General features: G+C 42.2%; 1 protein-coding gene across 2 annotated transcripts in view; it reads left to right on the top strand.

Moving 5' to 3' along the window:
* Positions 1-12251, top strand: part of PPM1H (protein phosphatase, Mg2+/Mn2+ dependent 1H) — a 286682-nt gene that overhangs the window by 227481 nt on the left and 46950 nt on the right. For both annotated transcript variants that reach the window (XR_003858625.1, XM_029615841.1), the window contains exons 7-8: positions 5651-5714; positions 10375-10482. Coding sequence is in view for 1 of the 2 variants with exons in the window: in XM_029615841.1 (XP_029471701.1) it covers positions 5651-5714; positions 10375-10482 (172 nt within the window). In the remaining variant the exon portion in view is untranslated. The remainder of the gene's footprint in view (positions 1-5650; positions 5715-10374; positions 10483-12251) is intronic.

Below are 12251 nucleotides of genomic sequence, written 5' to 3'. Positions count from 1 at the left end.
AAAATGCCGACATCAAAGTGTTAAATGATATTTAGTCCTCTGCCTCATTATAAGTATTGGGTGCCCACTTGCAGTTCATAAACACCTGAGCTAAAAACAGTGAAAGAAATGGGGGTGAGGGACACCAGTGAGCACCAGTGAAGATGGCAGCTTTTATCTTGAGTTCCTCAACACTCTCATAGAATTATGGGTTTCTCATCTATATATATATATATATATATAGAGCTGCTATTGACGTTTGCTAGCCATTTGACGATGGTCTCAAATAAATCTCCTAAAAGAGAGTCGACGTCCTTAGCTGGGTGTAAACCGATTGAAACATAATCCCCCTTCTCCAATCAAGATGGTGCCAGGCAGGGAATCTGAGCAGAGTTACTGCAGGTCTAGGGCTTGAGTCAGGTGAATGCTGCTATAATGCAAGATATTCAGAAGGCTATAAGCGATCTCAAAACGCAAATGTGGGAGACGCTAATGAAATCTGTGGAGCTGGAGCTCAAGAGTTTCAAGTAATGAATCACAAACAAATGATTTGCACAGGAAATTGAAAAATCTATTTGTGCTTGAGAAAACCCTTGAAGATTTGAGCATTAGAAACCAGCATAGTAACCTATAGATCCTAGGGTATACTACTAGAGAGAGCAGAAGACTTGGATCTGATCGGCTTCCTGCTGGATCTAAAGTATGACCAGTCTTTTGTAACAAGAGAGGGCGCATCTAGCCATTTGTTATGTGGGTGCTAAGATATACACAAGTGTTGGCGATCCTTCAGAAAGCTCGCCTGCAGGTCCCTCTGCGTTAAGATGGAAATGTGATTCAAATTTTTCCCGATTTAAAGTAACAGCACAAGGAAGGAAGCAGTTTCTGGCCATGAGTAATGAACATAGGGCTGTCAATGCTAAATACGACTTATTTTTTTCCTGTCAGAATGGGGGTTACGGTTAATAACGTCACTAAGAATTTTGAGGACCCTGAAGCTCTTTGTAACATTGTCTCAGAGATGGCGGGAACTGCTATGGAAGTAAAGTGACTGTGCCTGGTCTGACCCATTGAGTGGTTTGCGATGGTAGCGGCATGTTGTATCGTAACAAGTTATACTTTACTTCATTTTGTCTTTTCCACTTTGGTTCCTGAGAATTTAATATTAGAATTGGAGTCCTAGTTTGGATCTACATCAATTCTTTTTCTTTTCTTTTTTGGTCCTGAGTTTTTGCCATACATTTTAGTACAGATGACTGATATTTACACGGCCTTTTTGGCTGTTTTATTTATTGAGCTGAGAAGACAGTCTCGCTTTGTTTTGATTCGTGAAGACAGCATTTCTTTGGATTGTGACTGGAATCATTTTCCATTATTTTTACTTTCTTGTTTTTGGATCGGGTTTCTAAGAAGAACTAACTTGGACCTGAAGTGTTGTTCTTATTACCTTTTGGACTTAGGTTTCTGGCAACAAAACCTTATCCAGTTTTGCCTTCTACATACATATAACCTTACTAGTCAACTGGTGTTTTAAATATTGAATATCATGTAGTATAATTTTGTTTTGGTATTTTTTATTTTTGTATGTCATTTGGTTTGACTTTTGTGGTCTTATTAATGGCCAGAACGCAGCAATTGTTTTGCAGCAATAACGTTATTTTGAGCAGTCTTGTGTTATTTCTGCTAGCTTCCCAGGTCACGTAACAGTAGTCGCAAATTTGCTATCTTATTGGGAGTCAACCTGTTGAAACTGGATCCAGTAATGTTGAGTCATTGTTCATTTTTTATATATTTTGAAACTGAATGCAGCAAATAGAAAATAGGGTAATTTTCAAAGGAAAATGTAAATGTAGCATACTATCAAAGCAATTTTCAGAAGCCCATTTACCTGCATAAAGACAGTAACTTTCAAAGGGGCGCTCGAGCACGCCCAGGGACGTGAAATGTTATGACATACACACACATTCAAGCATACATTATGAAATAGCCTTGGCACGTGCATGTTTGCACCTAATTTTGCAAGTAGGCAGCCCCAAAACGGGTTTCGGCTGCATAAGACAGGGAATTTTATAACTGATGCACATCCACGCCAAGACCAGTTTCACCATTTTATCCACCAGTTCAACCAGTGTAGAGCTACGTCCTCCAAACCTCCCTGCTTTGAATAGTCTGCACACCCAATTACCCCTTTTAAAGCCCTCAGGGATGACTTTTTATATTTTGGTTTTTTTAATTTACACCTCCTCTATAGCAGAAGTAAAGTTACACGGCACTAGTCTTCAGCGCGTGCACAGGTGCATAAGTATTTGCATGTATATCTCTTGGCCACGCCCAGGAATGCTCATGTCCCACCCACACCAAGCCACTTTTTGATACTGAGTGAGATGTGTGCGCAGTGGGAGATACATGCACATGAAGGAGACTTTTAAAATATGTTAGCACTACATACGCATGCATCTGTGCGTGCTGTGCTTTTAAAAATCACTTTTAAGTGCACTTAACATGAGTAAAACCTATTGACAATTCAATAGCATAGACTGTAGCAATTTTCAAGGCTTTACCTCTTTAAGTGCAAATGAGCTTTTGAAAATTGCTACGGCATAGGAAAATTTTTATTCTCCATTGGATTTCGAAGTAAAGGAGGATTCACAAGCCATGCCGCTGAATATACCTGGATAAGTCACAGTTAGCCGGATATGTGCATGTATCTCCCACTGCCCACACACTAACTTAACTAGCCGCTTAGTGGCTGAATATTTACCCCTACTTCCTGCCCCGTGAACGCCTCTGACTTACCCGGCTAAATTCTAGTGGTATAAATCGTTATCCGGCTAGAATTTCGCCGGGTAAGCATTTAAAAAATGCAGCTAAGCCATTTAGACGGATACTTTTCCCGTTATCTGTCTAAATGCCTTTTGAATATGTGCTAGGAAACCGTATAAGGTACACAAAATGGGTGATATTTACCACTCTCTCAACACAATTGTAAACAATACACATATTGAAAGAGAGAGCAAATTTTTATTATCACAAACAGTGTGTCATAAAATACACTCACACATTCACTCAATTAAAATCACAAATTGAAGCATAGTGAAGTGACAAACCAGAATACCTGATGTAACATTTACAAAGTAGAAAGATATTTAGAATGCAACTAGAAACATGTATTTGTACATCCTGTGGTTATATAAAGCCACTTACAACTCTATAAACTCTTTTACCTTCCCTAAAGTTTTAAACATATAATCTTAATTACCACACTGTTAAATAAGCAACTGTACTAAATACATGTGTGCACCTATATATCAAAATACTTGAAAACTTGAAGTTCTCTTCGTCTGGCGTTTTTCACTATATGCTTTGCTTCATCAAAATATAAAGGCAATGCTTCATTTTTCACCGGTATAACCCCTACAAGAGGCCCTTGTTTCTCTGATACCAGCTTCCTCAGGGGCAGGTTGACCATCTGGGAAAACAAACCCATACATCTTTGCCTTAAGTAAACGCAGAACCGTGTTAAGCGACACACTATCCTAACTACTGAAGAAACCCTTACCAATCCTGCTTCTGAAAAATTCTTTTCAACGCACCCTCCGCATTGTTCATAGGCTGACTTGCTTCATAATGTTTTCCACCAACTTGATATATGGGATTCTCACAGACTAAATCCCAAGACGTGCTTGTCTCAATCACAAATGATTTCTCATATGAGTTGTCCAGCAAAGCCTGCAATGATAATGCACAACTAACTAACTCCCAGCAAAGGCTATAATAATTCTTAACTTACCAGCTCTCTGTCTGACTTGCCCTTAGCCCAACCAATACCATTACTGAACCCACACCAGACATACCTGGTTACTGCACCAACTCCTAATAACTTCACAGGCCTTTAAATGTACCATGAAGGAGTAGGTTCAGCGGTATTCTTCGTGGACCAGTGCGGCTCGTTGGTTTAAGTTCTGATTCAGACGTTGCAGTATTCCCTGTGAAGTTATTAGGAGCTGGTGCGGTTACCAGGTATGTTTGGTGTGGTTTCAGTAATGGTATTGGTAATTTAAACATTTTTGTGATAATAAAAATTTGCTCTCTCTTTCAATATATGTATTGTTTTGAATATGTACCCCAGAATTTTCAAATCCTTGGCCGTTGAAACTCCTCTATCATCTTGAGTCATGAAACTTAGAATTTTTATCGTCGATTGCCATTAAGTTAATTCTGAAAAATTGGAAGAATAATTTCATATTGGATCTGAATCTCTGATGGAATATGGTTTGTACGTATTCTAAATATGAACTGATAACTGCAGAACGCAAGGGTATTTTGTTCAAATCTCAGAAGATATGTGACCCATTGAGACTTTTCTCCACTGGTCCTCTTTCTTTTCTTGATACTTTCTTGTTAAGTCGAAGACCGAAGCTCTCGTCATTGCAATGATTTCCATTTCATGTTCTGTTGTATGTTGCATATTGCATTGTTTGTATTTTTTGGGGGGGGCGGGGGGGTTTATATGTTTTTAATAAATTTATATTGAACAGAAAAAAAAAAATAAAAGAAATATTAGGTAAAATGGACATTGTAATAAAGGTCCTTTATTCTGATGTAAAGCGTTTAAATTTTGGTGCCGCCTGAGTATGGGAGAGGGAAAGCTCAAGGAGGAACACAGTGTACTCTAGGTCATTGGGGAAAGAAGGCGGAGTGCAAGCACTAGAATCATAGTGGAATGGTTTGGGAGAAGGCTCCAAACATTATACATAAGAAAAATCATAAATTGGTTGGATTCCCAAGTGCTGAAGAAAATATGGGATAAGCACAGATTGAAGAAGGCAGAAGAATCAGCAGCTGGGTCTGCCTGGCAGACTGCACATTACTCTCCTCTTCTACCTCTGCTGGCATTTAAGTGTGTGTCTGTGATAGTCTCTTTGTGGGAGGTCCAGGCCCATTCCATGGCTAGTAACAAAAGCAAGGGGCCTGCTCCCCTCCCCTCCCCCTCACACACATACACAATTATACAAAGAAACATTTTGCAGGGCACCAGCAGGACCGGGGGGATCTGAAGGAGAGGGAAAGGATGGCAGAGAGAGAGAGAGGGAGGTGTCAGAGAAGACACACTGACGCACACTTCAGCACTTCAAAACTATATCCATCGTTCTTTAAACAAAGGAAATGTATTTCTGAGAAAAAAGATTACCAGAAGGCTAAGGTCTTTGCTGTCATTGATATAGTTTGTGAAGCCAAAGACCACAGTAGATATTCAGAGGTGTGAGGAGTCTGTGTGTGTGGTGCTGCCCTCCCGCCAGCAGAGGCCCTCAGTGGACCGTATAGTCATATATTGTAAATAGAATGCTTCTGTTATCTTGGGTGCTAATATATCATCCATGTTCCTGCTAACTAGGCACTTGCTGGACTGATTATTATCTGCAGCTTCAGTTTCATCTTTAGGTGTAGAATATGCTTTACTTACCTGTGTAATTTATTTTCTTCCATTTGTCGATCAGTATACAGCAGGTAGGATACCAGTGGAAAAATAACTGCAGGTGAATGAAAAAGATGCATTTGCTTTTCCTTCCATGAAGCCTTAAAAAAATAATAAAAAAAACTAAAACTAAAATCATCACAGACCTTAACTGAATACACATTTTTAAAAATGTTTTTTTTTTTCTGCCCCCCACAGGGCATACAAGACCATTGAGGATGATGATTTGAAGTTTCCTCTAATATATGGAGAAGGCAAAAAGGTGGGTATTTCTGCTCTTGAGAAATGAAAGATAGCAGGCTACAATGTGGAAAGCAAAATATTTCCACTTTTTCTTTACTTTATTTCTAATTTGAACAGCTTCATAGAAGATCAGATCAAACCAGATATAAATCATTTTTGTCTCTCATTGATCACCTTTTAAAATCCTTGCATTAATTGTATTTTAGTTTTACTGAGTTTTAAGACATGCACATGAGAACTGTCTACCATTGATCAATTTTGTATTGCAATTTTAGGGGGGAAGTTTAACTAATCCCAGTGCTTCCCCAATCCAATTGTAGGTACCTGTTACAAGTTCAATTTATTAAAGGTCCTACCGAGTGAACTTTTCTTGACAAGGCAGCACAAAACAGAAAAATAGATTTACTAAATAGAAATATAAAAGATCAGCGTTATAGCAAATATAAATCTTATACTAAATTTCCTTTTGCATTTTACACTCTTAACTAGAAGCCTTGTGAGAGAAATGAGAAGCCAATTTACTAAACTGTATTAATCTGCATTAATGGCTGATTTTAACATGGGCGTTAGTTGACAAAAGTGCATAAAGCCTTAGTGAATTGGACATTAATAGCAGGATTCACCTCAACTGGTAACCTGTGCATTACTGAACACAATAAAGCCAGCCCCTCGAGGAACATAATCTACCCCTCCATCTCCCTCCAAGTACCGCAAACGTAGGCTCCCCAAACCTCCTCACCCCGAGGGCTCCTCCCTCCCTGCCCCCTCTCTACCCTCAAGTAAAACAAGGGGCTCGGAGGTCCCTATGCAACCCTAGCGTTCTTCCATTCCCCTCCCCCAGGCCAGTAATGTTTGTGGTTTCTGGAGTGCTGGCAGGGCAAGGCCATTTAAAGAAAATGTTGGGAGCTGCAGACCCTTGGATTTTTTTTTTTTTTTTTAAGACTCATCTTTTAAAGATATCTGGATAAGTAGCAAGTTATCCGGGCACACAAGACTTGGATAACTTTAGACCTGCTTTACTTTATTTCAAAACTTACTTCAGCCCTGGGGCTGAAGTAAGTTGCGTGCGCCAGCCCAGTGGCCGTGCAGAGGCCTTTGGCCATGCCCCCGCCTCTGGCCATGCCCGTGCCACCTGGCCTTTTGAAAATAGGCCCGGCGCACGTAACCTTTTCAAAATCCGGCCCATTCTCTCTCTCACATGCAGGTTCTTGCTTTCACATGCTATCTTTTACATGCAAGCTCCCATTCCCACACACACATGCAGGCTCTCACTCTTACATGCTCTCATACACATACAGGCTCCCACTCTCTCACACACACACACACACCATCTCGTATGTTCCCGTTCCCACAAGCACACACACAGGTTCTCACTCTCACATCCTATCTCACGCACAGGCTCCCACTCCCCTTCAGATACACATAGGCTCTCATTCTTACATGCTCTCTCACACACAGACACACAGGGTCTCACACACACATTCACTGGTTCTCTCCCCTCCCCCCAACACAAACAAGCTTTTTCATACTCAATGGCTTTCATGCCTTCCACCATACACAGGGCAGGCCCTGTCACACACAGGTATTCTCTCTCCATCCCCCACACACAGACCGTGTCTCATACACAGGCTCAAACTCACTGGCTCTCTCGCTCCCCCCTCACATAATACACACACACATACACATATACATAGGTTCTGTCACACTCACTGGCTCGTTGACTCTCTTTCGTCACACACACAGGCTCTGTCACACTCACTGGCTCTCACTCCCACACATACACAGGTTCTGTCATGCTCACTCTCTTTTACTCCTACACACACACAATTTCTGTCACACTCACTGGTCCTTTATCCCTTCCATGCACAGGCTCTGTCTCCCTCCCTCCTATACAGACATATAGGCTGTGTAACACTCATTGATTCTCTCCCTCCCTCCCACATACACAAGGCTCTATCATACTCATTGGCTTTCTCTCCCTCCCATACACACACACAGGCTCTGTCACACTCACTGGTTCTCTTTCCCTTCCACACATGCTCGGTCACACTTGAGGGCCTTTGTTTCAGCATGCCAAGGGCCCTGCTGGGTCTTTTCTTGCCGCAGGCAGGAGGGAAGGTGTCTGTGGTCCCAGTGGGCTTTTACTTGAGCCACAGGAGGGAAGGAAGGTGTCGGTGGCCCTGTTGGGCCTTTTCTTACACTTTAGGAGGACGATATCTTCGCTCCTGCTGAGCCATTAGTTGTGCTGCGGGCAGGAGGGAAGTTATCAACGGTCCTGCTGGGCCTCTTACTTTTTTACTGCGGGCAGGAGAGAATCCAGCCGCTGAAAAAAAAGGAGACGCGGGCACAGGTCACGTGTGTTTCTTATTAATGAGCCCCATGCAATGCTGTTTGCTAAATCAAGTGGAGAGGGCCTGCACAGGCAACTTCCCGGTAAGAATGTAGCGCCACCATGAGCTGTTGAATTAAACCACAGCGCCTTCACCTAAGATAGGCAATACAGGTGCCAGTGGAGCTGCTGTGCTAGGCTGGAGGGCTAACATCTGGACAATTTCCAGACATTTTAGCCCTCCATCTGTCTTCTGGATATTGCCTTTAAATGCCATAGTGCCTTGAGAAAATCTAGACGTAGCAACCCTAGGTCCGTCAGCAGCCTCCCAGTCCTGCTCCTCTTCTCGGCCACTGGCAAGATGGGGTCAGCTGGCGGCCTTCTTCTTTTGGATGAGCATGCAGTCGGTGGTGCACGTCACACCCCATTATAAAGTTGGTGGTGCCTGTGCACCATTGTGCACTATGGGACGCTACTTCCTTGCACAGTGGGAACTTGGAAGGGGTAAGTGTTTCAAAGGTATTTGTGTCTGATATGATCTTATCCCTAAAGGATTTTAAGAAGAGGTATCAGATTCCTAACTCCCTCCATTGCAATATTTTCAGCTAAGAAATGTTATTCATAGTTTTAAAGATATGCTATGTACCAGAAGTGAAGATGGCCAGAACTTAATTCTACTATATTTATTTATGTTATTTATTTATTAACTTTTATTTACCGACATTCGTGAAGCACATCATGCCGGTTTACAAAGAACTCAGATGAGATACAGTAAAACAATATAACAATATGACATTATAGACAGTATATCATCTTAATTGCAGATATAATGGCAAGGAGCGTTCAATTTAAGAGATGGGTATCAGAATTTAGTGAGAAATTTTCAAATGACAATTCACTTGACATCTGGGAGGCCCTCTAAAAAAAATTAATCTGATTTTCTTAACTACAAAGAGGCGTAATACACATTTGTTTACTGTCATGCTTAGCTCCACACAAAATGAATAAAAATGAATAATACTTGTTTTCTGCAAGAGAGGTGTTATGGATATCTTGGCTTGGCAACCCAGGGCCACCCTAGCAGGAAAGATGTGTACCTGAAGAAGTGAGACCCAGAGGCTAATTGGGGAAGGAGCAGCAGCACAGATGCTAGGCTGCAGGGTATGAACACCGGAGCAAGAAAGCACTGCAGGAGTACTGGAACAGAATGATAAAGCAGGACACTGGTGCTTGATTAGAAGGCAGGAACACATTTATAGATAGAAACACTGGACAAGGTTACACAGCAGGAACATAGAAACAAGGTTAGGATCACAGGCTGCATGGGTAACACTTCTGCAGGACAGGCACCGAGAAGGCTGTTAGTCCAGCAAAGGTGTTAATTCTAAATCATCATCAAACAATAGAAAACAAGATTGTAGTTTTGGAATGTTTACTTATGGTGACTGTTGGTGAAATTAGAAGAAATGCCAATTAAACTGTTCATCCAGTAACTGAAAGAAATAATATATAGCTACAAAACTGAGCCAGTATGACATAAAGTGAGGTGGTGGGAAATGACTGGTGTCTTACCATGGTGTGATTTTTACTTGGGGAATGCTATACGAGATGGACACTTTAAGAGCACCTTACGATAACTGTTGCCAGAGGATGTGGTTAAGACAACTAGTGTAGCTGGGTTTAAAAAAGGTTTGGATAAGTTCCTGGAGGAGAAGTCATTAAACTGCTATTAAACAATAGGGAATAGCCACTGCTTTTTGCTGGCATTAGTAGCATGGGACCTGTTTAATGTTTGGGTACTTGCCAGGTACTTGTGACTTGGATTGGCCACTGTTGGAGACAGGATACTGGGCTTGATGGACTCTTGGTCTCACCCAGTATTACATATCTTATGTTCTTATGAGACTGAAAAAGATGAAGCATCATTGAATGTTACAACGTTTTGGCTTTTCCTTCTTCCTAATAATTACTGTTTTTAATTTAAACCACCTGGAAGTCTTCTGTTTAACATACAGGACTAAAAACCAGCTGTGGTAATTTGCCACATCCCCTACCTTGTGCCATGAAAATTGGTTATTTCTTTAAATCTGAGGGCAAGAAAAAAATTCTGAGTGACTCAGCCTCTGCAGCCAGTGATGTGAAAGGATGAACAGTAAGAAATGGTAAAACTATAAAGGCAGAAAGGCCGCCACCTAATATACTGTAGATTTTAGAAACATGAGTGGAGAGACTTAGAAATGAAATACAGTTTACAAAATGTGTGTTACTGATGGTACATCAGATAGTCTCTGTCTGTCTTATTGTGGCAGTTCATCTAATGAGCGTTTTCAAAAACTTGTGTTCTTCCCAGGCTCGTGTAATGGCAACCATTGGAGTAACCCGGGGCCTTGGAGATCATGATCTGAAGGTCCATGACTCCAACATCTACATCAAACCTTTCCTGTCAGCTGTTCCTGAGGTATGGCGCATGCTTGCCTAGATGTTTCCCTGATTAAGAAAGTGGAAAGGGCGTGATAGGTTAGTGCACTAAACAAAATAATAAGAAAGAGATGCTTAAAGATATAAAACTTAGGAACTACTAAAGTCCATTCTGGGGCATCATCAGTAATCCCCAAAACATGCATTTTTAGCAATTTTTTAATATTACAAAAGTATCAGCTCTACCAAATTATTCAAAGAAGGTAAGAAGAATACACAGTAAACAGTGCAATAAGATGATTTGTTTGCCTTGGAGTAGATATTCAAAAGATCTAACTTGAGGACTTAGGTGCTTAGATATGCATAAGTGAACATTTCCCACCTACTGATTTCCTAAATTTAAGTGCCTCTTTTTCACTAGCATGTAATAGGATCCTAAAAAGTAGGTGGGTGTGGGATTAGGCCGAGGGGAAGTACTTTCGGAATTCAGTGCTAAGTGTTTTACTTTTACTAAATTGCAGGCTTAAATTTAGGGGCCTCCGTTTTAGGCCTCTAAGTTACTCAAATTTTAACCTAAAACAAGCATCTAAGGCAGAAATTTCACCTAACTTTCAGGTCGATACTGTAACGTGCGGTTGAAGATTTCCCGTCTGTAACGTGCTGGGAGCGCACAATTCGGACGCGTAAGGCGATTCAGCAATACAGTCTCCAGTTTCACGCGTCCTTAGCGCTTCTTAAAACAGACGCATAACCCTTTCCGCACGCAGCATGTATAATGATATGTAAATGAACGAATTAGCTGTATAATGAAGGAATTAGCTATTCCCCTCCGATACTGTGACGTGCGCTCAGATTATCTCCTTTGTAACCCGCTATTTTGCCGCGTCCTTTACCTGTTAGTTTACCGCTACCCTCTACTTGGTGTTAGTGTGGTGTTCGAAAATTAAAACGGGAATAAAGTGTAAAACATGGTGTAAAAAAAGTGTAAAAACATTGCTTACCTGCCCTGACCCCGTCCAGTCTCCGGTGCAGCCCCAGTCCTGTCTCCTCCTCCCGAAGCAAAAAAAAAAAAAACAAACTGAAAAAGTAGCAAGGCTCGGGCCTGCTACGATAGTCCCTTCTCCCTTCTCCTCTCCTCCCGATTTTGGCGCTCAAGGTGGCCGGGTGGGCGTGCATTCATCCAGGCAGAGGGAGCCGGCGGCGAAAGCGGCCTCCAGCTCCCTCTGCCTGGATGAATGCACGGCCCCCGCCGGCAGCGAATGAATGCCCGTGTGATTTCGGCGCTCATGCCTTGAGCATGGAGGAGGGGACAGGACTGGGGCTGCACCGGAGACCGGACGGGGCCAGGGCAGGTGAGCAGGGGTTGGGGGATAGTTTGCCGAGCATCGGGGAACATAACTGTCCACTTCCTGGTACCTGTCATTTCAAATGACATTTGAAATGACAGATACCAGCGCGGCCGTGAAGCGTTAGGCCCGCGAACCCAGGATACTGTATAGGCGCTCTATACAGTAAAATGGGTTGCGCGGGCCTAACGCTTGCCTAAGGCTTCGCAGCTGCGGCATGCATTTGCATGCAATTAGAAGAGAGTATAGATCGGTAGGTGAAGAGAACTGTGCGTGCGGGGAACGAGGGTGCGCCTGACACTGCCGCACTGTTTCTACCGCGGCCTTAGAGTATCGACCCGTTTAAGGGGGCCAATGTAATAAAATCCAAGCCAAAGCCAGCACAAACTTTTAGTGCAGATTTTTCATACTGGGTGCGTTAAAACCACGCTGCCCTGCTCAATACAGTAAACTGATGGTTTGC

The sequence above is a fragment of the Rhinatrema bivittatum genome, chromosome 9 (genome assembly GCF_901001135.1).
Source record: "Rhinatrema bivittatum chromosome 9, aRhiBiv1.1, whole genome shotgun sequence".
Lineage (NCBI taxonomy): Eukaryota > Metazoa > Chordata > Amphibia > Gymnophiona > Rhinatrematidae > Rhinatrema > Rhinatrema bivittatum.
Note: the sequence above shows the minus strand (reverse complement) of the source record. Positions and strands in the feature narration are given on the sequence as shown.